Source organism: Mastacembelus armatus, chromosome 16 (genome assembly GCF_900324485.2).
Source record: "Mastacembelus armatus chromosome 16, fMasArm1.2, whole genome shotgun sequence".
Lineage (NCBI taxonomy): Eukaryota > Metazoa > Chordata > Actinopteri > Synbranchiformes > Mastacembelidae > Mastacembelus > Mastacembelus armatus.
The window spans coordinates 10298245-10325182 of record NC_046648.1 but is presented as its reverse complement, the minus strand read 5'-3'; the positions used below and the strand labels follow the sequence as shown (position 1 = coordinate 10325182).

General features: G+C 38.4%; 1 protein-coding gene across 2 annotated transcripts in view; it reads left to right on the top strand.

Annotated features, from left to right (window-relative positions):
- The window catches only part of cdk14 (cyclin dependent kinase 14), a 150662-nt gene that overhangs the window by 36560 nt on the left and 87164 nt on the right, over nucleotides 1-26938 (top strand). For both annotated transcript variants that reach the window (XM_026293778.2, XM_026293780.1), the window contains 5 exons: nucleotides 6054-6299; nucleotides 12966-13060; nucleotides 13606-13685; nucleotides 17082-17176; nucleotides 19882-19944. In XM_026293778.2, coding sequence (XP_026149563.1) covers nucleotides 6054-6299; nucleotides 12966-13060; nucleotides 13606-13685; nucleotides 17082-17176; nucleotides 19882-19944 — 579 coding nt within the window. The remainder of the gene's footprint in view (nucleotides 1-6053; nucleotides 6300-12965; nucleotides 13061-13605; nucleotides 13686-17081; nucleotides 17177-19881; nucleotides 19945-26938) is intronic.

The following is a 26938-nucleotide window of genomic DNA, read 5'->3' as shown; positions in this document are numbered from 1 at the left end:
CCACAATCGGGCTCAAGTTGGGCTCTGAGACCTCATACAGTCTTTCCTGAAGTGTCCTGACACTCTTGTTTCCTCTCTAGCTGCATTGGAGGTTGTGTCAGGGCTCTAGCATCTTGTCCTCTGCCTAGGTACAGTAAACTGCAGTTGTAAATTCCCATAAACAAGTGTTATTCACCAAATCTTCAGTCTGGTGTTCATAATGACAAAGAGCCACTGCAGTAAAATGACAAAATGTCCTTACATTATTATTTTTTTTATTTTGCTAGTGCATTTAATGAGAGTGACTTGCAGTGACAAGTCACACTGACTTTGACAAAAGGCCAGCAAGGATATGGAAAAGTAGGTGAGTCTGCCAAAAAATCAATTACAATATTTCTTCACAAAATAAATCTTACAATATATGAAGACACTCACATTAATAAATTATATTCATGTGTACGTGGGCAGAGATACAATTTGTCATCACAGTTGACAATGGTCAGTGCCCTCCCACCATTAACTGACTCCGTAGTTCACCGTAATTCTACGCAGCATTTTAGCGTCTTTCAGGGAAGTGTTTTGGTTTTATTACCCAACATGTTTTGGTTCATCTTCCCAGGGCTCATCACCAATTGCAGCAGCATACAGCTACTTTCCTATACAATGGTTTGATAAACCCAAGTTACTTCCCCAGCACCAAAGGACGCCAGAGTTAGCGACTTGATGGTGCCAGTTATAGGGTAAAGAGCTTGATATTTTCTCGAGAGCTATTTAATCAAAAGGAAAGTCCTGGTAATATTAGGTGTATAGTTGTTCACTATTTCCCATAAACATGACTCAAAATGAATGATGATGTTGCCCTGTTTCTAATTCATGGGCACATTAAAATCAGTTTGCACTACACAACATGCCTTAACCTTGTTTTGTTTTGTTTTTTTTACCTTAATGCTAAATGGTGTTATTAGGTGCCCGTGTTTGTCATTTGAGCCTCACACCGCACATGTAGGTAGTCAGAGATGACCAGATGACTCCTGTTGAAATGTCACCACACTCGCATGTCATCTTAACCCTCAATCATGTCTTCTTTTGTTAAACTGTGAGTCATTATTGTATCAGTATACGTTAGTCCTTCCTCTTCACCCAGCTATGCTTAAAATTTCTGTCAAGAGGACGTGATCAAGGCATCACACAAAAACTGGCGTGTTTGAAGAGACATTAGCTATATATAGCACAAACACACACACAAAGCTTTATCTGCCATTCAGTAACACTGAATCAAAGGCTTGCGCTCTCCAGACAATGTGGATGGGAGGAGGATGAGGTGTTTTTTTCCAGTTGCTTCTTTAGTGTATCATCTCACTATCATGATGAGCCCAGGCAAACCGATAGCCCTGCTTTGTCTCAGTGAAATAGAAATTCATTCTAACATTGGGTAAGCCCTGACTGTGGCCAAGTCAACATGGTTCATAGCTTTGAGTTAGCAGAACACATAGGTCAGCTTTATGGCTGGTTGTTTATTTTTTGTGGGTCTTTTTTTTATGGTCTCTGTGGTTCTTGTCATCGTTCATGTTAATGTGTTTAGTAACAATTCCTCTGGAGGCTTGCATAAGCCTGGGCATGCCTACTGTGTTTCTACCTACCTTTTCCATTACATTATGATGACTCGTATCTAAATTGTTCTTTATGGGGCCAAGGGGTAAATCAAGCAGAACAGAATAAATTATTATCACTGTTAGTTTATTTGTGTATGCTGGTAGGAGTGGTGGTGGGAGGTGGTAGTGATTAACAAGGTTGTCCTTCAACTAGGATCAATATGGTGCAATTGTACAATACCTGCAGCAGGGTTTTCCTGTCGTGGTGTGCTGTTCTCATCCCAGAAATAGAGAAAAGCTAGTTTTAGGAAGATATCCACATCCTGCTAAAAACATTATACAAAGTTGGGCTTCTCATCATTGCACATTGAATCATTTTACCTTGAAAGATTTTTAATCATATCTATATTAAAATATATTACACATAAATTCAGCATCACAGTGCACCATTTTGTTGTTCATATGAAAATATTGATCAGTGTAGCTATACAAGATCGAGCTTTAATCTATTGTATTTATTACTGTTAGACATGATCTAATTAGCTGTTATGTTGATATATCCACAGCTACATAATATAGAATACACAATGTACAAAAACTCAACAGCTGAACACTGCAAGACATCTACAGCAGAGTTTTCTGCTCACAGTGTAGAGCTGTGACTGAATTCAACTCCTTACCTTTTGTTTTTACCCACCCCCTCCATAGCTGTGTAGGTTTATATGGAATGAGACAACATAGTGAGGGACTTGAAAATACATCATTTTGAGAACTTCCTGTGTTCCCAAAGATCAGTGAAGGTTTGCTACTTTCAGGTTGTAGTACAAAATGCCCTCTTTCTGCCTCTCTTTCTCTCTCTCTCTCTCTCTCTCTCTCTCTCTCTCTCTCTCTCTCTCTCTCTTTTCTTGTGTGTCTGTATATTTGTACATTTATTGGCTGCGCAGAAATTATAGTTACAGGAAGTGTTTTCTCATAGATGTGTGTTTCTCACTCATATAAGTTAATGTGAGTATGATAGAACAGTTATTGGAGATCTTGGTAAGCCTTTTTTATTATTTCCATCGTTGTGATGTGAACATTGTTTTTCATCAGCTCTCACCTATTAAGGTATGAATGGAAACAAAACAGTACCTTCCAAATTTTATCATTATAGTGTCCATGACTAAATGACTTTACCAGTTTGGTATGGAAGAAACTGACTGGCCTGCGCAGAACTGTGACCTCAACTCCCTCCAACCTTAGGAATTAACTTCAGTGTTGGCTCTGAGCCAGGCATTATCACCCAGCATTAGTGCTGGACCTCACTTATGCTTTTGTGGCTGAATGAGAACACATCCCTGCAGCCAGGTTCCAACATGTGTTGGAAAGCCTAAAAGCAGGTGAGTGGACATTGTTGGAGCAGGACATTAATGCCTATGGTTTTAGATATATTCACTATTCAGTTACATTTGAATATTTTTAGGTATTTCCATGCTTTTGCAAATCATTTGCTCATTTGTTCTAGTTCTAGAAGGGGTAATACTAGCTGGCCTGAGGGATACAATAAGTCATGATTTTTCACATATCTGAATTGCTAAATACTTGATCTTGATGCCAAACATCTGTAGTGAAAAGTTCTCAGTGCTGGATTGTGTCTGCAGAGCACAGCAGAGTGAAACATCTCAGTGACTCCTGGCTTCACTTCTCCTTTTCATCCCAATAGTTTTGGAAGTGACATGCTCCTGTAATTCAAGTGCAACAACTGATGGCCAGCAAATGCTTTATGCATCTAATTTCAATCAAACTGGTAGAGTCTTTACTTTCAAATGTAACATTTTTTTTGTTCATTATTATTTTGGTTATTAATTATTCTCTGTTTTCATGATTGTGTCTGTGGTCATATGTGAATTTTCAGCAGTCTTTATGTAAAAGAGATCATGAATGTAAGATTTCATAAGGGATTTGGCTACAGAGATGAACAAATCCAAGTATTAAAACCAGATCCAAATGGAACCAGCTCCTGGAACCCAATGCAACTCTTTCCTCTTTTAAGATCTTCCACCACCTAGGGGATCTGCAACTGCTCTCTGGCCAGCCATTATGGGACCTAAACAGTGTTATGTATTGCTGCTTCTACCACAGTAGGATTATTATGTTTTTATTAGGGTGTTATGCTAATGACACATAATTCACTAAAAACCACAAATGTCAACCTCATGGTGACAGTAGAGGGAAAGTCAGGGGGATCTCCAAAGTATTTACACTTCATTCTCTATAAACTATTAACATTTGTATAAAATGTAGTGCCATATGTAGTGGACAAATGGGTGAAATTCACCTGAAATTTCCCTCAAGATTTTATAAAGCTTATCTTGTCTTGTCTTATTTTATCTTATCTTTCCTTATCATTTGTTGTCTTATCTTAACTTGTCTTATCTTATCTTGTCTTATCTTATTTTATCTTATCTTTTCTTATTGTTTGTTGTCGTATCTTAACTTGTCTTATCTTATCTTATCTTAATTGTATCTATCTTATCCAATTTCACATATAGAGCATGGTTTATTAATGATGTAAAGATGTTGGAGAAAGGCACAGGTACGTGCAAACAGGCAACTGTAACCAAGCACAGGTTTGTTTTATAATCACTATTAATCACTATTGAAGAGGAACAATGCAGTTTACTGAGGGTGAAGGGGGGGGGTCATATGTCAAGCACAGCACAGAGGCTGTTAATGAAGAAGAGTCACAGAACAGAAGACCAGAAGAAATGTAATGCTACTTCATAAAGCTGTTGCTGTTGTGTGTGTGTGTTCTTGGGTGTGCAATGTAGAGGTGTATTATAAGAGTCTCCCTATTAATTCATTGTAAAGGATACTTTTGAATGTTCAATACAATCTAACACAGTTAGAGCAGGACATACATCCATATCATGTAAGCTGAAAGTTTGACGCTTGCTAGAAAGTGCCTGCAGCTGTTGTGTGGTTGCTTGAAACAAAATATACTGCCATCAAGCATTGTCTTTGGTTAATTTTTAAAGTGCGGTAAGACAATATCACCATACATGACTTCAGAATCCTGACCCTTCATACAAAAAGTTAAGACTGTTATCTCCATTATAGTTTTAAACAACATCTTTGACTTTTTTTTCCATGTGTCATGTATCTCATGATTTGTGTGGATTGCTGGAACCTAAGCCTTTCTGAACACATCTTTTCCAGACACTCTCATCAAGTATTGATGCCTTGTAGTGTGATAGGTCTAAATGAAGGTATTTGTTTTTGTTAGTTTACGTGCTGTTCCAGATGAAAACTGCTCTCACTGGGGGCATACTGGATATGCATGGCACCCGTGTTTTACGACTGCTTGGTATGACTCCAAACTGCTCATTTCTTTTTATTTCTCCACTTCAGTTGTGTATATCTTGGCCCATTTTGCATGCTCAATTTGAAAGAGGGCAGTTTTTGCCACAAGCTGCAATTTTCATTATAATTTACATAATTACTCTAGCAGATGAAAGCTTACTCTGGTTACTCTGGACAACTATAGATCACAAATTTACTTAACTCTTGTTAATTAATCTTTTTTTTTTTTTTTTTTTGAGCTGGTCAAATGACCAGAGAAACTTGGCTGCTGTCTGGAATATTTCCTTACTCTATATTGCCATTTGTACCATTCATATTTGATGCTTTGGTGGTTTTTTTGATTAAAAAAAAAACACACACAATGCGTTCTGGCAACATGGCTGCCAATGGCAAAATTTTATGTAAAAAAGGGAAGGTTATTGCTTCAGGTCAGCTAGGGACTAGAACTGGAAATCATATGAATAATGAAGGGAGACTGTGTTGTGGGAAAATCTTCACTGTGTTCAATGAAACCTGGCCCAAGTAAAAGAACAAACCAGTGAACTGCAAGATGACTCCTCCTTGTGTATTAGAGTAATTAGATGTTCTTCCTGTAGGGGAGCCTGGGCCTAAATATTTAATCTTAAAGGAGCTGTGGCAAAACATGTCATGCCACCTACATCTTTTGTGTCCAGTATGCACAGTCCACGGTGGAGGAGCAGCTGGTAAGGTGCTCTGTGTTTGAAAATAGGTGGTGAGTGTGGAGGGCTGAGTGGGTGCCCGATGGGCTTGTAGGACACAGTCTGTAGCATGTCTGTACATTTGTGTGGATGTGTAAATGAGTTTCAGAGATACCGTGGAACTGTGTGAACGTATGGGAAGAGCAGCAGCCGGCGGTATGTCTGCATCAGGAGCCAATGGAGGCTAGAGCTGTTTTGATCAGAGAAAAGAGAGATAGAGATAAAATGACTCTCATCCCAGGAGAGAGGTAACAGCAGGCCCAACAGGGAGGGAAAAGACAGAGATGAAAAACAGACAGGATCTGGAAGATGAGGACACAGTCAGTTTTTGGCCTGAACACTGGTAATTGCAGATGGATTTTTCTTTTTAATGCCCACTTTTATCATCTCTGTCCTCTCTTTTCCTCTTGCTTTTTGACAGATATGCGTCACAAAGATGTCCACACGAAGCTGCCAGGGAACAGACTCGGTCATCAAGCCCCTGGATACAATCCCTGAGGACAAGAAGGTGAGAGTTCAGCGCACGCAGAGTGGCTTCGACCCATTCGAGAAGCCAGCCAGTCAGGTGAAGAGGGTCCACTCTGAGAACAATGCCTGCATTAATGCCAAGAGCTCATCTGCTGGCAAGGAGTCGCCCAAACTACGCCGGCACTCCAGCCCTAGTTCTGTAAGTAAACCTTTCTGGGACCATAAAAAGTTACTAATGAAAAGTTCAATTTGTAAGCAAGCGAATAGAGCCCAGCTTGCTTAGGAGTAGTGCGGTAGATACAGTATTTGGTGGGTAGTGACCTCTGTGGAGATTAATTAACAGTGGGTGGAAAAACTGTCAAAAGTTGTGTGTTATCATGGAACCAGCGTTTGTATTTCAGAGGATGCATGGTGATTAGTATTTTTTTAATTAAGCAGTTCTTAATTATGCCCTTTGGCGTTAACGTAGGCTGAACGTAGAGTAACAGCAGAAGATGAGTGAGACAAACCTATAGACATTTTTATCATCTATGTAGTGATGATTCCCTGAAACTTTCTGTTTCAGGCTTTTATTGTGATCTTTGCATCTGGCCCTCGGTCTATGCTCCAGCTTTACAGGCAGCTCCATCCACACTCACCTGTAGCTTGTTCTGTGTAATAAAGCCAGTAATCTACAGTGACTCCTTACCAGATTGTCAACAGCACTCTGTCACTCTCCAGCCTTTTCACCTGTTAACTACAAAGCAGTTCACCTTCTGACCTGTTGTTGTCCTAGACTCTGATTCTGCTTACTCCCTACCTGTTTACCCTACCTTATTAATAATCTGTGTGACGACGTTGTGTACAGATCATTGCCTTCCCTTCGTTTTGGTATTTCGTTTGCCCCACTGGATTTGTTTGTACTGCCTCCTCAGTGTGTCTTTGTGTTCACCGTTCTGTGCGGTCTGGCCACAACTTACTGTTGCCTGCTGATTGCTTGGTTTGCCAATTAAATCATGGTTCACTACTCACCATACCTCCTTCTCCGCCAACGTTTTTCATTTGGGTTCCCTATTTTGCAAACTGACATGTGCAAACACCTTCAAATGGATCATGGTAGTTGAGATGTTTAGAAGTAATTTATGGGCAAAATTAGAAATTTGAAAAGTTTTTAGGAAAGCAGTTTTGCTTGAACCACAAGGGAAGTTATGCCCATGGTTTGCATCTAACAGCAGTTATGTTTAAATGTAGAAAATTGTCTAAACCAATATAAACCAAGGGGGTCAAATCCTTTGATTTGTATAAAACACCTATTTTGTGACATCAGTGAACGCTGATTAATTGAAAACACATTTCAAAATGTTAACATGGGTTTTCAAATGCTGTCAAAGCACAAATTACTTTCTGTATTTCTCAGGTGTTCTGTTTTGGCAGCCGAGCTCTTTTTCTGTTCTCCATCTGAAACAAATTTCCCAGCCTGTATTCCTTCACACGCTTAATTGAAGCCTGTTTGCAAACAACACGATTCTTCTTAATAATATAAATGAGATTTTCAGGTTTTTAGACATATGTAGTTCCTTTTTTAATTTGCTCCAAATGTGAATCACCTAATGAATGTGCACTGAAATGAGGTTTAATAAGTGTGATATGAGGCTTGACTGATTGCCTGTCAGCATCGCTGTGAGACACTAATGAATTGTGTCTGCTATGATTATGAAAATCTGTAAATTGTCCCTTCTGGTGTTTGTTTTTTCAGCAGAAAAGACCAAACAAAGTCTCTCAAACATTTAACATTTAAAAATTAAGTTTGTTGTTTGTTGACTTGAAAAATATCCTTGTTTTAATGAGAAATCCTTTTTTCCAAAAAGTTCAGGTTCAGATTGGCATTTCCATACATGCACATGACATACATGAAAGGGAACAAATTTATACTGTATTTCTCATGGTGCAGACATAGCTACAAACAACGAATGGGTGACTAAACCTAAGAACTGTAAAAATTAACACACAAACATACAGTTCAATTCAATTTTATTTGTATAGCGCCAAATCACAATACAAATCATCTCAAGGCACTTTACAAAAACTAAAACTAAAAACCCAACAATTCCCTTATGAGCAAGCACTTGGCGACAGTGGAGAGGAAAAAACTCCCTTTAACGGAAGAAAAAAACCTCCAGCAGAACCGGGCTCAGTTTGGGCGGCCATCTGCCTCGACCGGTTGGGGTGAGTGGATAGAGCAGAGAGAAAAGAACAGCAACAATAAACAACAAATAGACACTGCAAGTTGGTGGGGCCAGTAACTGCACATCAGCGATAAACAGCTCCAGGACCAGGGACACCTGCAGAAGGTACAGAGAGAGAGAGAGAGAGAGAGAGAGAGAGGGAGGGAGAGAGCACAAACTAGGGGAGAGAGAGAGAGCACAAGGTTAGTAACATTCAATGGTGGAATATACATGAGGTGGGAGAGAAGGGGGGGGGTTAGGGTAGGGGAGCTCAGTGCACCGATGGTCCTCGGGCAGTCTAGGCCTATAGCAGCATAACTAACTAAGGGATGGTTCAGGGTTGCCTGAAGCCAGCCCTAACTATATGCTTTGTCAAAGAGGAAGGTTTTAAGTCTAGCCTTAAAAGTACAGAGAGTGTCTGCCTCCTGAACCCAGGCTGAGAGCTGGTTCCACAGGAGAGGAGCTTGATAGCTAAAGGCTCTGCCTCCCATTCTGCTTTTGAGAACTCTGGGAACCACAAGTAGGCCTGCACTCTGAGAGCGAAGTGGTCTATTGGGATAATATGGTACTATGAGGTCTTTAAGGTATGAAGGAGCTTGATTATGAAGGGATTTGTATGTGAGAAGAAGGATTTTAAATTCTATTCTATATTTTACAGGGAGCCAATGAAGAGAAGCCAATATAGGAGAAATATGATCTCTCTTGCTAGTTCCTGTCAGGACTCTGGCTGCGGCATTCTGGATTAATTGGAGGCTTTTTATTAAGATATTAGGACATCCAGATAGTAATGAGTTACAGTAATCTAGCCTTGAGGAAACAAATGCATGGACTAGTTTTTCTGCATCATTTTGAGACAGGATGTTCCTAATTTTGGAAATGTTGCGCAGGTGAAAGAATGCAGTTCTAGAAATTTGTTTTATGTGTGAGTTAAAGGACATGTCCTGGTCAAAAATAACTCCAAGGTTTTTTACAGTAGTGCTGGAGGCCAGGGCTATGCCATCTAGAGTAGCTATAATTTTAGAAAAGTTATTTCTGAGATTTTTAGGCCCAAATATAATGACTTCTGTTTTCTCCGAGTTTAAAAGTAAAAAGTTACTGGTCATCCAGGCCTTTATGTCAGTTAGACAGGCTTGAAGTCTGGTTAACTGGTTTGTGTTAACAGGTTTAATAGATAGATATAACTGAGTGTCATCCGCATAGCAGTGGTAATTAATAGAGTGCTTCCTAATGATATATCCTAAAGGAAGCATGTACAGGGTGAACAGAATCGGTCCTAGCACAGAACCTTGTGGAACTCCATAACTAACTTTTGTTCGTGTGGAAGGTTCATCATGGACATGAACAAACTGGAATCTGTCCGATAAATAGGATTGGAACCACTTTAACGCTGTTCCTCTGATACCAATCACATGCTCCAGTCTCTGTAATAAGATGTTGTGGTCAATGGTGTCGAATGCTGCACTAAGGTCTAGGAGGACAAGTATCGAAACAAGTCCATTATCTGAGGCTAAGAGAAGATCGTTGGTAACTTTCAACAGTGCTGTTTCTGTACTATGATGTGCTCTAAATCCTGATTGGAAATCTTCAAATAGTTCATTCCTGTGTAAGTGGTCTGATAGCTACTTAGCAACAGCTTTTTCTAGGATTTTAGAAATAAATGGCAGGTTGGATATTGGTCTATAATTAGCCAAGACTCCTGGATCAAGACTAGGCTTTTTGAGTAAAGGTTTGATTACTGCAGTCTTAAAGGCCTGTGGTACGTAGCCTGATACTAGAGATAAATTTACCAAGTCCAATAAAGATGAGTTCATTAATGGCAGGGTGCCTTTAAGCAGTCTAGTCGGGATGGGGTTCAAGAGACACGTTGATGATTTCGATGAAGCAACTACTGATGTAAATTCAGAGAGATCTATAGGAGAGAAGCAGTCTAAACATAACTGAGGTCCTACAGATGATTCAAGAGCTACTGTAGTAAAAGATTCATTTATTGCAGGTATAGGAAGCATCTGCTGAATTTTATCTCTAATTTTATTTGTAAAGAAACTCATAAATTCATCACTGCTGAGAGCTAAGGGAACACTGGGCTCAACGGAGCTGTGACTTTTTGTCAGCCTGGCTACAGTGCTGAAAAGAAACCTGGGATTGTTCTTATTTTCCTGTATTAGTGATGAATAGTATGCAGTTCTGGCTTTACGGAGAGCTTTTTTATATGTTAGTAGACTGTTTTTCCAAGCTAGAAAAATTTCCTCTAAGTTTGTGGAACGCCACTTCCTTTCCAGCCTTCGTGATGCCTGCTTTAAGGTACGAACATGTAAATTATACCATGGGGCTAGTCTTCTCTGAATCACTTCTTTTTCAGAGGGGCTACAGAATCAAGCGTTTCACGCAGTGAGGTTACAGCGCTGTCAACAACATGATCAATTTGGTAGGGAGTAGGATTAAGGCAGCTGCCCTCCACTATGTTTATACTTGGCATAGATGCAAATAAAGATGGAATCATTTTCTTAAATTTATTAACAGCGTTGTCGGATAAACATCTGCTGTAGTGGAATTTTCTTCCAGACGCTGCAAGATCCATCATTTTAAATTCGAAAGTTATTAAAGAATGATCTGACAAAACAGGATTTGGGGGAAAAATTATTAGATGTTCAATTTCGATGCCATAGGTCAGAACAAGATCAAGGGTGTGATTAAAACAGTGGGTGGGTTTATTAACGTTTTGAATGAAACCAATTGAATCTAATATAGAATTAAATGCAATGCCGAGGCTGTTATTTTCAACATCTACATGAATGTTAAAATCTCCCACTATAATGGCTTTATCTGATCTAAGCACTAAATCAGACAGGAAGTCAGGGAATTCAGTTAAAAACTCTGAGTAAGGAACAGGTGGACGGTACAAAATGACAAGTAGAACTGGTTTTTGTGTTTTCCAGTTTGGATGTGAGAGACTAAGAGTGAGGCTCTCAAATGAGTTATAATTGTTCTGAGGATGAAAGTTTAATAATAAGTTTGACTGGAAGATTGCAGCTACTCCTCCACCTCGACCTGTGCTTCGAGGAACATGATAATTTTTATGACTGAGGGGGGTTGATTCATTCAGACTGACATATTCATCCTGCTGTAACCAGGTTTCAGTAAGATAAAGTAGGTCAATTTGGTGATCAGTTATCAAATCATTTACTAACAGAGATTTAGAAGAAAGGGACCTAATATTTAATAATCCACATTTGACAGTTCTGTTTTTCTGTTCAATAAGAGGAGTGGTCTTAATTTCTATTAAGTTTTTATGAATAACTCCTCTTCTGTTAACTTCTGATTTGTTTGAAGTAGGAAAGTTTAAGAGTAAGAGTCAGTCAACACTCTTAAATGAACCAAAACAACTTGGTAAACCAGGTCAGGTGTATTTTCTCCTCCTGCTGTAAAGATGCTTTTGGGAGTCTGTCTTTAATTCTATTGCATAAGCTGTTAAGGATCCTTGCAGCTTGAGGGAAGAAGCTTCTGAACATTTTGACGTACAGCAGGAGGGCTAATGCATCTGTACCTGTGGTTGGATGGTAAGAGGCTGGCATAGCAGCGGTCTTGTGGGCCTTGCAGATGGTCAGAGACTTGAAGTTTTCGTATCAGACAGTGATGCAGGTAGTAAGGGTGCTCTGAATAGTACCTCTGTAGAACGTGGTGATGACAGGTGGAGGGAGGCTAATTTTCTCCAATTGAAACAGGAAGTCAGGACCTTGATGTACTTTGCAATAGATTGTTGTCATGTGTGCGTTCCAGGAGAGGTCCTCTGTGAACTGCCCTCCTAGAAACTTTGTGCTGTTGGCCAGCAGTGCCTTCGACAGGAAGTGGTATGTGGTCAGCATGTGTCTCCCTGAAGTGGCTGGTTATCAACCTTCATTTTCCTTGTGTTTAGGTGTGCTTTTACTGCCATGTAATTCCACGGAGGTTGAGCCATTGTAATGGTGTCATAAGAAAATAAAGATCTTTGTGTTCAGTTTCAAACTCTCTGCGAAGGTGCAGGCAGGATGTTTGATGCAGAAAGCTGCACAAAAAAAATGTCCTTGAAGGAAATTCCTTTGTAGTCATATCTCAGCACAGCTAACTGGGATGCAACACTCTGTGAGAGGTTTCTCAGGCCAACAGGAGGAGAATCACTTACTGTCCGACTGAGTTGCTTCACTTCCTGCTTGATCTCAAGAGGACGTCCGTTTTGTTTAGAGAAGCCCTCCAAATTGTTGAGCTTATTAGTGCTGCAGAGCATGGTGAGGTAACAAGCAGCGCATTGCATTGTCCCTCCGATTAAAATCAGCCTTCATTAGGTTAGAGATTTAAAATGGTCCAGCCTCCGTTTCATACCATTTGGGTAAGATGCTGTAGATACAATTTCACCACTTCAACTCCTGAGATGGGTAAAAGTGTCTATAAGTTGTAAGTTGACGAGTAAATGAAAAAGACATCTTCAGAGTTCTTACTTGAAGGCTTTGTGAAATTCTCTCGTCCTCCTCACTGATATTACAGTGCCCTGATAATACAGTGGGGAGCCTTCAGATTTTAATATCACTCATAGAGGTGCAATGTCTTCTGTGAAATCCTCCAAGACTTTTTCGGGTCGCTGAATTCATCTTTTCATATTATCTTTTCATATGTTTTCTTTTTCTCAGCCTACAAGCCCGAAGTTTGGAAAGGCAGATTCCTATGAAAAGCTGGAGAAACTGGGAGAGGGTTCATATGCTACAGTTTACAAAGGAAAGAGCAAGTAAGTCGTATGTAAATGTCGAGTCACTGTCTAATCCACACCCTTTCCTCTGTAGTTCATAAAATCCACTCATGCAGAAAGTGATTACTACACTTAATTAGACAGTAGCATTGCTGAACAACTGATTAAATTAATTAAATGGAAAACTATAGTACTATAGTTTTATATAAATATTCTTTTTCTACCAGTTCCACCCATAAAATGTGTTTTTTTTATTTTATTTTATAGCTATAGGATTGATGTTTTTCTTATCCTGCATGTATGGTTTAATTAAATCACACTTTAAGTGTATTAAACTCTATGCTATTCTTCTCAGTAATGATGTCTATAACATCTTTGATTGGTGAGCTTCATTCTGTAAGGCAATGGCCTTGTACCCAGGTCTCACTCCACTGCTGCTAAATTACATTTAATCTATAAACAATCCTTGCTGTTCTCTGGCACTGATTTTTAACAGATCCTTTTTCAATGTTACAAAAAAAAAAAAAAAAGAAAATAAACCCACTGGATTCCCATGAACTGTTTGTCCTCTGTGCTGTTGCCAGGGTGAATGGGAAACTTGTGGCTTTGAAGGTGATTCGACTGCAAGAGGAGGAAGGAACGCCCTTCACTGCCATTAGAGAAGGTGAGAAGTTTATGAATACAAAGCACTTCAGGGACAGATACTTTTACTCTGAAGATTACTGGAATACAAGTACTTTGCATGCTGTGCTCTATTACCTATTCGGTAGACATTCTAAAAATCATTCATGAGTTCAGGTGCCAAATCACACAAGAAATAACTCATGCAGTGTGTCATCTAATCTAAATTCTTCACCACGGGAGAATCAGCATTAGGCCTCAGGAGGGTATGGGAACATGATGCGCACAAAAAAATGCTAGAGGCCATGGGATTGATGCCATAGTGGGCAGGAAAGTGGGTGGGAATGGTAGTAATCCCATGCCTCATGTCATATATTTTGTCAAACTTAACTCCCAATGGCATGAATTTTTATTTTTGGAGGAAAAAAAAATTTCACCCTAGTTTCTGGGTATCTTAGGGGTCCCTGATAATATATCAATCATAAAATGTGTCCCACCACAGCCCCATATTATCATCATCTTTATTTTCCTCTTCATCCACAGACACAGTGTCATCAGACAGGCCATTAAAAGGTTTTCAAAAGAAACCAAGATGCATAAAATTAGAATAGGTCATATACCTCTCCTCATCCATTGATGCACGCACACAACACACACACACACACACACACACATTCATTTCATACAAGAAGTTACGCTACTGACTAAACCTTGATTTCCTAACTCTCCCTCAAACCTGATTCTGGGGTCCACTCCTCACTGTCACTTTCCTCAAGCTCACTGTCGGAAGTAATGAGCCTTACTGCTCGATCATGTTCCTTATACCCAAAAAATGTTCGTGGATCCATTTCCTTTGAGTAATAGTAGATAGTACAGCAACAGACAAAAGGTCAAACCCATGCCCATCTCAAATTTCATTGGTCACAGAATTCTCATCAGATTTTTAATGTGATGTTTTACTTTAAAAAATTTAAAGGGGTGGTGTGTGGTTTGTTGCCTGAGGGCAACACCGTTTGTATTACTGAATTCCTGAAAGCAACCTCTGAAACACTAAACCCACTTATTTTCTCTAGCCATTACTTCTAGACAGCTAATATTTGTTCCACTGCCTACAAATGATTTTATAATACATTTTCAGTTTTCATTTTAGGACCTCTTCAGTTTCAGTGAACAATGTCAAGAGTGAAGTTACAGTGTAAAACCTTCACTTGAATGATCTGCACTTCAGATTATTCCTGTCTGCTCTCAGTGCAAGTCATAAAGAGTTTTGTATAAATAAGTGTTACTGTCTTGATAAACGTGAGAATAAGACTTACTACTGCATTGACAGTGGACATATATTTGCCACTTACTGTATATGAAGCAGTTAAAATTCTTCCAGCTAGTAAATTAGCTGGACCCAAAGAAGACACACTCTTCCCATGCTCCAAACTGGTATTTGAATATAGATTCAAAAAATGATTTTGCTCTGTTTCATCAGTGTTTGATTTGTGAGCCATCCACACACACACTGCTTTCCTCTACTCTGTATGTATTACTTTATTCAGTAGCAGTCTGCAATGCTGCTCACATAACTGCACTGGGAGCTTCCTGCTCAGGAATTGCTGAATTAGTTCAATTTCAAAGTGCCTTTCTGATCTGCTCACAGGCATAGTTTGGAGTGTGTGTCCCTGCGTGTGTGTGTGTGTGTGTGTGTGTGTGTGTGTGTTTCTGTGTGTGTTTCTGTGTGTCTCCATGCTTATTAAAAGTAGATACATTCATGCCCAATACCAGTGATGTTGTAGGTGCATGTGTGAGAGGGAACGGGTGGGGATCTTCAAATTAGCGACATGATCTTTGAGGTATCTGACTGTAGTGGTAACCTCCTGCTTATACAGAGGAATCCTGTCTTTGATCTGCTTATCTGAAATTTCTTTAACAGCCTTTAGGTGCTCATACAGGATGAATGTATTCATGAGGCAGCATCACTCCACTCTCTTAGGGCATATGTCTGTCAAAATTCCCATGTGCCCTTCGGAAGAAACGTTGTATTTGCTAAATTAAACACAAAGGCAACCATTTGAAAATCCCATTTATGTCTCATAATAAAAACTACACTTGTCAGGCCACTGTCACACTGTGGTGTAATGAAACTATTCCCTGTATTGCTTCACTTTGGCCAGTCAGCTGTTTGTTTTCCTGCATATCCGTCTCTGTAAATTCTGGAAAAGAAAAAAAAAATGAATTAGTTGCTAGTGTATAATCTGAATGATTATTGACACAGCTTTTTCCATTCTTCAAGTCTGATGAAAACATCTAATCTTGATAGAAAGGGGTAACTAAAATTATTATTCTTAATTTTTCCAACATTTTCAATGCAATTTAATACTTACCCCTTTTTTGTTGATGCTCGTGTACTTCACTGTTGTGGGTGTGATATGGGTGGCAATACATGCGAGCAATTCATGTAATTAGGAACGAAAACAACATTAAATCATTAGTTCAGTGTAAAATTATTGACTTTTTCTTCAATTAAACAGCAGGAAGTGATAAATTCTCTCAACCCACAATTTATTTGACTACACAGTGAACTGATACATCAGTCTCAGAGGACCAGAAGGCGATAAACGTGACGGAGTTCTACCGCTATCAGGCTTACTACCATCTGCCCACTATGGCTGTGCAAGCTATTTTTACTATTTTATCTTACTGTGTGAGAGGCATATGACAGCCCTCTTGGAGATGTCACGAAAACAGGCTGTAGAATGTTGGTTTGACATCATCATTGTTTGATGAGTTTTCAAATAATGGACGAGGACCTAGTAATAACTTTTTCTGTATGTTTACTACAGAATTACATTAGATGCTTATATAACATAAATACACAGTATACGGTTGATAAGGAAGTGTTAACAGTAGGACGTTTATTAACAATCTTTACAGCCTTTTCCCTTTTAGTAGACTTCTATTAAAAATAAAGACATGTATTTGTGTTTCACATTTATATCTGTTATTATTTGCACAGTCCTCCCTGACTGTACTTAAATTGTGAGTCAGATGAAGTGAATCATGTGTGAAAGATTTATCAAGTCCATCCCATAATGTGTTGATCACACCCAGCCTCCACAGTAAAACTCTCTGAACCTTGTTTGTAAAGTAATAGGCAATTCGATCATCTCCCTGAGACATTATCTCAGTGTTCTACTTAGTAACATTGTCTACTACATCATAAACAGGTTAAGTGAGTGTGAGAATGTCCAACATTAAATCCACATTGTAGTTTCTCTTTCTGTTTTAATCTTTTTAAAATCCCCTTTATGTAAGGAAGCACCTAGTAAGCTTGCGTTGAATTCTAATGATGCTGCTAATGAGGGCAGAGGTTTTAGCAAATCCTCTGGTATCTTAATATGTAGCTCAGATCAATTCTCGGTCTTTATTATATTTTGTTGTGTCTCTGCAGCTTCTCTTCTGAAAGGCCTGAAGCATGCCAACATCGTGCTCCTCCATGACATCATCCACACCAAGGAAACCCTGACTCTGGTCTTTGAATATGTGGTGAGTCTGCACTCTGGGGCACTAAGATCATCCGTTTGGATCCTTCACGGATGGAACAGAAAAGGTCTGAAATTAGGCTGAGAATCTGTTTATAGTGTTTGTTCAGAGGGAAAGGAAACCACAGAGACACAAACTAAAGACACAGTCTGTTACTGTCTAGATTCATTTGACTTCAGTGTGTGCTCGCTGATTGCAGTTTTCAGTTTTTTATACTAGAGCAACATGAGATGTGGATGTTTTCATTAGCCTACTCCCATTTAAAGGGCACATGGATATTTCCACTTGCTCGATGAGCAAGCAGGGACTGGTGTGCCCACAACAGGAAGTCAAGTGGACATTTTTTTGGAAGGTCACTCCACTACTGTCCTGTAAAATAATATGGATATGAATTACACTTTTTATTGAACTATAGGAAAGAGTCATATATAAATATTCTGAGCTACGTCAGTTCAGAATCTACAAGGTCAGCACTGGAGCTGAAGGCACTGTTTATTTGAAATTTGATTAGTGATGATTATTTATTTTAAACACAACTAAACTGTGATGCTCAGTTTAGTTTGACCTACTTCTTTTTTGCTACTGGGTGTCACCTAATTGTATTTGATTAAACAAATGGCATCTGGAGCCAAATGATAGTATTGTGATATCAGTAGATGATAAATTATCAATATTCACTTGTAAGACAAAAAACAAGGTGCAGAAATACCAGCTCTCATCCATTATTTTGCCCACCAAAAACAACTGAAAAGGTCCCTGTTTGGTAAAGTTCCTTTGGATTCACTAAACTCTAAAGCTAACAAATCTGTTTTTCATTAAAAAAAAAAAGAAGCAATTTAGAAAATGTTTTATTAGCATCTTCTCATTTTAGTAGATGCTTTCACCAGATGAGATGATAAACATTACAGGCAATGGGTTAAAGCTGTAATTAATACATGTTACAGCAGAGTGCCAGTCCTTCTGTAGAGAAATAATCTTCTACTTCAACTTCTGTTTTTCAAGAGCCTTCAGATTTGATTCTGGTTTGCTAAAAAAGCTAACAAACCACTAACTGCAATATTATGTGCTACTGTGGAAAAATAATTATGGCAAAATATATTGTTATTTAAAAGCTCTTAAATATGAATCTGCCACAAAAAATCTATTATCAAACTACACTGGCAATCACCACAGCTCCCATTGGTGGTCTGTGCCATTGACTCACCATCACACTGCCTGTAGTGCTCAGAAGACTATAGTCGAGGAGTATGATTTGAAATCCTATGTGATTTTCACTGGCTACCCTCTTCTGTTGCTAACACGATGGTGGTGAGCAGAAAGCCCAGAAATGAAACTTCAGTTCTTCTCTACAGGAACATATGGGGAATATTTCAGTCTCAGCATCCATATATCTTTATAACAGTTTAAATGAATCCACAGTGTTCTAGCAAGAGAAAAGTGGCACAAAACATCAAAAACAACTCTTTAAAGTGTTGCTAAGCTGCATGCGAACTTCTGTTTTCTTTCCAAATCCTATCTGGCCCACTGAGGGTTAGCCGAATAATATTGGATTATTGTCCAGTACCAGGGGACCTTAATCAGGGCATCTTTTCCATTTAATTTTCAGAAAACTGTTTAGTTCAATTTCTAAATAGAAATGCCAGTGGGTAACAGTAAAACAACAAGGTTCACAATATGCAAAATCCTCATTGATATTCTTGCATATGTACCAATTGACAACAACCTTTAATGGTCACATTTACATTCAAGTCAGTCCCTGTTCGTGAAATGCTGAGTTAGCCTCTGAACCAAAACAAGCTTGCTCAGCTCTGAATGACTATTGCATTTCATGAGATATAGTGTGATGCCCCCTGTTGATACATAAAACACATGTCAAAACCTCAGCTATAAACAGAGATTTGCAGTTACTTTCTTTTCCAGTTATGGATTTACCCTGGTGGTTAATGGGTATTCATTTGGCTAAAATGGTCAATTCCAAGCTGTGCAAGTATGTGGGACAGCTGGTTTTAAAGTTTTCATATATCATCATGTGCTCGATGCTGCAGTCACCCTGTGCTGTGCTGTTTTGTACAGAGTATGGGGGACATTTTAAGCAAAAATATTAGTCTGTTATTCTCCTCTCAAAGGAAGGGGAAGGGTGAGATACATAATCAGAGTGGGCATACAGATGTGGGGAAAAGCAGTGAACTCTATTACAAAGAGAAAAAGGAGAATATTAAAAGCAAAGAAATGGAAACATAGAGAGAAGGCTTTTAGTGAGATGGACAGACATGTCCATGTTGGAGAACCATTCTGAATTATTCAGCAGAGCAGGCTCTGGCAGCGTGGGCAGCACTGGGAGATTGCTGATATTGTAAATATCAGTGTGATTGCAGAGGCACTGCCTCCTCCAGTCTCAATCTACTAACAAAACACAGAAGTGGAGGGCAGGCCACTCTGCGCATGTCATATGAGTCCGTGGATGGAAGATCTGAGCTTTCATATGAATCACATAATGTCTAAAATGCTCATCCCTACTAGAGAATAAAGGAGATTTCTCTTCCTGACCTTAAGAAGGAAATGTACTGTATTGGCAAAAATATGTGGACAAAAAGAAACTGTTTCATATTGGTCACCCAACCATCAGGATAAATCATCTTATATTTTCATGCTTGTCCATAACTTTTTATCCTTCATTAACATTGTGCTGTTTTGCTTTTATTTTACAGCATACTGACCTGTGTCAGTACATGGACAAGCACCCTGGAGGTCTCCATCCTGACAATGTCAAGGTACAGTTTGTATAATCATGCTGTGCTCGAGAAATTTTGTATAATGAATACATTTTTTAAATGTGCTCCCTACATAAAAAAGACTTCACCGTCATGAACAGATAAATAAAAACAGGAAACTGTTGGATTTTGAAACAATGAATTCCTCTGAGAGAACAGGTCCACTGGTTATTAGTGTGGGGGTTTGTATACCAAGATATATCCGTGGGGGTTTAAGATGATTAATTTAAAAAAATAATTTAAAAATTACCTTCTGTTTTTGTTTTTGTTTTTTTTTTTGTGAGAGTTTTGCTTTCAAGTTAAATTACTCATTGATCATCAACAAATACACAGTCTCTGAGGTTTCACATCTACAGCACAAAAAAACCCCAAAATGCGAGAATGTCAGTGAGTCTAGTCTGAAGTATGCCTTCTAAGTCCTTCTCCGAGCACAGGTGAGGAAACAAACCAGAGCTGCAACCAAAAAAACAAAAGCTTGTATGGCATTCCTTTTTTATGTGACCAATGATGGTATGTGCAAAGCTGATGGCAACTGAGCTAGAACAGCAGTTCTTATTGAACTTAGTGAGTTATCTGGATTGTCCCTTTACCAGTCACTTCAGCTACTGATGGTGAACCTCATAACAGTTAAACACAAGCTCAGGAAAACGCATCCATTATCTGACTGTCTGATTTCATTAAGCTTTTGTGTGAAAAAATGAACCTAAATGAAAATGACATTATTGATAATGTATTTGAAGAGTTTAAAAATTCAGGCACGGAGTTCACATGTGTGACTACATAGGAACTAAAATGCTTGTTTCTCTGATTGGTTTATTCTGTGTTCATTGATCCGTCCACCCCCTCTGGAATTCGATCAAAACCGAAGAGATTCCAGACTAATTCTTTGCATAGAATAGTAAAAGAGCTAGTCTGGCTGGCTTTTGTCAGGCAGGGTTGGAAAGGCTGGTCACTCCTTGTCTCTGTACTGTAACACTGCATGAGGGAGTACTCACTGTGTGTAATATGTTTCCTGTCTGTAGGAGTGTGCTGGTAGCAGAAATGAACAGGTAGAAGCAATGATTGAGTGAACCATTGGTATTGGTGGTGCTGGGAGAGTACATAGGTTCCATCATAGTGAAAAGTGACAGTTCGCTCTGTTGCGTAACAACTTGTACCTTTTGGTGCTGAGGATTTACATAAATAATATGTGTTTTTCCTGCTGACAGCAGTCTCATTCACATGAATAATTTAGGATTATTCAGGGAGAGCAGAGCGAGGTGTTGCTTGGCTCCTGCAGACTTTGTTACTTATTGGTGAGATCCCTGAGTTGCAATCTCTAGTCTGTTGATAGGGCTGTTAGTGGCATGGATCTACACAATGTCTATATTTGTAAGTTTCTCAACCACTTTGGCACAGACTGTAATATCTAATCAGCTAAAACAGATGGATTCCCATGAAATCTAGTGCAGACCTTCATTGCCCTCAGAAGATACATCAGTCAGTCGACTGTGGTGCTTCTGACCTCCTAAGTACTAAAATGGTGAATTAACATGAACATGGAAAACATTATGCTTGCTTAAACATTAGATGACTCTGCATACCATATTTTCTCTCTACGTCTTCTCTGTATCGCTATTATAGTACATTTTACCCTCCATTTCTCTTTATATGTAGTGTTTCAAAATGAACTTAATGTGATTAATTGGCCAACCAATTATACATAAATAGCATGATTATATTAAGGTGATTAACAGAGAGGCACTTCTACAGGCATCCCAGTGTTGGCAAACCAAAAAATAATAATATCGATTAATTAATAGGCCTGTTATTAAGTAGCATTAGATTTTGCAAATGTGTTACTTTAGACTTGTCATGTAATCTGCCACATAAAACCAATGCAGAAGAAGAAGTAGGTAGCAGTAGATTTCATGATGAGGGTTAAAACCACAAGTGTTGAAAAGTTAATGTTAGCAAATAGAGCTGCTGATTGTTAGAATGTGTGTGGTTACAGTTCCATGGTGTGAATATTGGCAAACACATTAGCAAATTTAGTTATTTGCTTGCCAGGTAATGAGCTAACTGATGCACTTTATCATTATTATAATTATAATTGTTTTATTATTATTCTTTATTAACAAATTAAAGAAAATTCAGTTTCATCTTTACATTAAATTTTAACTTCATTCCACATGGCTAATTTGCATACGTCAACACGACCACATGGATGAATAGCAAACCATCACTTTGTCACATACCATTTTTATGATGAGTTACACATATTTTGTATGCAGTTACACAAGAATGTCATTTACAGTTCCATTGTGGACACTGTATTGAAGTATTGGAAAGCCCTCACTAATCAATTCTTTCAATGAGAATAATGTTATAAATCGCTATGCATCAACTTGTACCTTTTATTAGATTATAGATTCTGTAACTGGATGTTGGCTATTTGGTTGACAGCACAAAGAGGGCGAGAAGGGGTGAGAGCAGGATGGAGTCAGCAGAAAGAGCACTGGGCATAAGGCCCTGTATAAATGATCTGCTTAGGAGCTCAGCACCCCTAAAAGTCAGATCCTAGAGTTGCGTCTGAATTTAGACAGAAAATCAAAAAAAAAAAAAAAAAAAATCAGCTCAACATATTGGATCCAATCAGCATCATAAATAAATCAGCCATTGGCTGCTGTGATTGGCATCAGCATCAGCCATAGGAAAACCCATATCTGTCAACTTCTAATTTTTAACACAGTTTTCTTAAATATTATAGAACATATGCAGTGTATCAGTTCTTGTTCCTTATTCATTCTCATTTTTAAAATACTCTATACAGAATATACAGTATATAAAACATCATATTGTGTTTAATTTTACAGTACATGGACATACTATTTTTATTAAAAACACCATGAAATGTCATACTGAAAGAAAGACATCTGTGATTCTCCCAGTTATTGTTAAAGACAGCAAAGAGCCAATTTTGACCCGAACATAAGCATCACAAAGAGGTTAATGTCTGCTATTAGTGGCTTTTATGATTAACTACAAGAAAGTGCAGTCACTCAACCATCCTCATATTTACTAATCAGCAACATAAAAGCTATTAGACTGCTTCTACACTGAATTAACATTTAGAAAGACACATTCACATACTTACTGCTAATGTAATTATTGGTCAAGAACCAGAGGGTCGTGTGTGCTGGTGTGTATATGTCTGTTCCTGCACTCTATAATGTACTGATGTTTCGGCATGAACTTAGATGATTTAGATTAAAATCTATTGGAAACTGTCTTGCTGCACAGCACTATTAACTTTTCTCGCCCCATTCACTTGAGTTAGCAGTGCTGCTGTAATTGAACACAAGTGAGCATGATCTCATCCAGACTGCTGCTGAAGTGCTCTTCTTATTAGATTATATGCAGTCAGCTGAAGGGCTGCTTCTCAGTGACATCTCCATAGATCAATGGGAAACTGACACCCACAAACCATGCCTACAAGCTAAATAACAGCTAGGAATTACTCTTACAATTGCATTACAAGGGAAGCGCCTGATAGCACTTTAGTCAGAAGTGTCATGTTAGTATCAAGGCCAGGAAGCTGATTTTTTTTTTTTTTTTTTGTACTTTTACTCATCATTCATCATCTGTATATACATTTTATACAGTAGGTGTTTAAAGATCATTTTTATTGTACAACTCCTTATAATTAGTTCCAAAATGCCTTATTTCAGACACCTCATAGAAAGTTTTAAGCTTTTGAAACTGTCCAGAGATTATTGTCCATAGTTAGTGTTGTTCATATTTTAAAAATTGAACAGAAAGAAGATGACAGATTATCTGTTTTCTGCCATATATACCGTATGTCTTCAACAGATAGTTTGCTTGGATCAGTGATTGGCACATCAGCGCAAATATTTATGGCACACTCTGGACTGCACTCTGGGGTGTTGTAAATACTTGTAAGCTGTGTAAAATGCAGCATAAAAATATTAAAGTTCCCCCTCATTTGAAAATCACATGAAAAGAGCATGCACATCACCATCATCATTGGTTTGTATATGTAATTGAAAACAAAACTTCACTTGCCAAAACTTTGAGGACACACCCAGGGTGTGCAAACCAGCTCAAAACCCCACAGTGTATGTGTGAGTCCATGTTGTCCTTATCTCAGTAGTAGTACACTACTTTGAAATTAGAAAATATGGCACGATTATTCAATATTTACAAGGTGTTTGCATTTAGGACATCAATGATCTGTGTTACTATGTCAAAAGCAAGTCAAGTCATTGTATTTCAAGAGGTCTGTTTGAGAAGTCTGGTAAAATTACTCACAACATATATAGACATATGCATGATTAGGGGTGATATATAAATCCTGAATCATTTTAGAGTTTTACAAATCAGAATGGTTAGAAATCACAGCTACCTGTCACACTGAAGACTGCTAACTATTAATGCATCCAACACACTTACTGTAAATCTTTTAAAGTCTCCAGCAAAAACATTGTATCAGCCACAGACCAGTTTTAGTTTTTGAAATTGAGATTTCAAAACACATCTATAGAAACATATGAATAACAACAAAGGCACTTCTACAGCCCATGGTGTTGCAGTTATAGCTACTATATATACTATACATTTATATAAGCACAGATGCCCTGCAGTACAACCCAGCTGTTCATTAAAACATCAGCCAAAAACAATTCTGGCCATTTCTGGAACTTTATAGTCCACTAAGGCTACTGCCACTGTGCAGGTTGATGCTTTCTTTTGATTCAGCCCATTAAAGACAACACTGTACAGATGTTTAGTGGAAAAGATAGACTCTTTCCATGCCTGCTGGCAGATGGGATGATCTTCTCGCTCCATTTAACACTCCTTCATGTTAGCGCTCGCTCACTGATTTCGCCACTTTTACTCATTTCAGCAAAATGCTGCTTTGGAGATGTTTCAGTGAATCCAAAGGTGTGTGTACTAAGTTACACTTTTGTTCCTCCTTGTCACAGTGAAATTAATCTTTTCTGTGGTTATCTGAACTTACATGTCACAAGCACAATTTCTCAACATCTGAATTCAATTCAGCATAGATACTCATAGTCTTCATAAAATGATTTCTAATTATTCACTCAGTCACTAGTTATTTGCCACTTTTGGTGCTTTAGACTTTGTCCTTTTTTCATTTGTCCCATATCAGTCAGTCTTCATGTCAGAGTGCCATAGAGCATGTCAGCATAGCGTGTTCCATATTAACATCACATTATAATGTGTATCTTTCTTTCTCTTCCATGTTTTGTGCAGGTTTGCTTTCTTTCTGTCCTAGAGAAACAAATCAGTGTGTTGCTGTCATTTCGATCCATTGCGTCATGCTGTGCTGCACATTGAATATCAGACAAAGAATCCAGATGCAGCTACTTTCTGTTGATAGAAATCACAGACCAAATCTAATACACACATTTTTATAATGCTTATCTTAATAGAGCAATCTGCTTCCCTTTGGCTTCCCTTTGAAATGATGTCACTGAATGTTTCATTGTTAGAAAAATGGCAGTGTTTGTTGGTGAGCTGATGATGGATGGTCACTCTTCAGGTGATACATTATGTTATTGCATGACTTAACTCTGATTATGCAGCTCATTTTTCCTGCATTTATGAACTAATAATGTATCATGATTATAGACCCCCTCCTCCCCCGACTCAAACACACACACACACACACACACACACACACACACTGGAAATCCTATAGTGTTTTTACTCTTTAGTGAAGGGACAATATATTCTCATTTACAATGTGATCAGCTGTAGCTAATTACTGTAGCTAAATTCAGATGAAGTAACGGGGAGTGTTTTAGACTTTGGGTGAACAGGGTTCCTTAGCCATACATAATGTTGTGTGAAAGATCATTGTAGCATTGACACCGGTTAGATGGCTATTAAATTCTCCCAGCAAAGTACAAACAATGAGACACTGCAATGAAAAATAAAAAGCTGAGAAAGTCAGAAGTACAACACTGTATACCTAACAAGACTGGGAGAGAAGCCAAGTCTCAGAGCACATTGCAGCAGAAAACATCCACTGACTAAAAATCTTTTACTATGAGGCTGTAACAGACCGACTAAATGAGATAAGTCTGATTTTACATATGACGGGCAGGATACTTGTCCTGACGAGGGCCACTAAACAATTGTATAATGTGACTCTGGAGAAAATGACACTGAATATTTCACAGTGGTGTACGTGTAAGTGTGGAATTTCAAAGACATAACACAGTGTGTACCAGTACCTTCTCCATCGCAGTGAAATAATCCTGGATACTGATTTTGTGAAAAGAAAAGTAGACAGGCTTTAGAATTGTTTCTTGACTCCCATGTTTCTTTGACAAGTCAGGTTATTATGAGTAAACTATTACTATTAATGCACTGGCATCTGAACTGCGAACCAGGAGCTTGTTTCACAAGTGAGTTGCGATTACTGCTAATATGTAGATATTGGTAGTAACATTTTGTAACTTTTGTTTACAAGATTCACATTTATTAAGGGATTTTTTTTTTTCGTTTCTTAACTCAAGTGCAGTATCATAAAATCAAGTGTTTTAGGTGAGGAGAAAACAGGGCTTCAATAGGTGTACAGTACTGGACCACACTTTAGCCATGGCTCATAGGGGAAATGTGCTTTCCAAAAGACATTACAATTAGAGACATCCAATATATGCATGTAATCGATGACATTGTAGATGGATAAAAGCTGAGTTGCGGTCTAATACAAGAAAAGTTGGTTGTGGAGCAGATAGATATGGGCTGGAGCCAGAGTAATAGGGAAAACCTAGAGTGGAGAAATGACCAAGACTGGGATTGTAAAAGCTGGGCTTTTAAGAGTGGGGTTTATTTTGATTAGTGAAGTGGAGTAAAATTTTGGCGAGAGAAATTATGTCATATCGCCTTACGTGTTGTGTATGTACTTGTGGAAATGGGCCTCCAGGCAATACTTTTGTATTAAAATACACTGCATGCAATG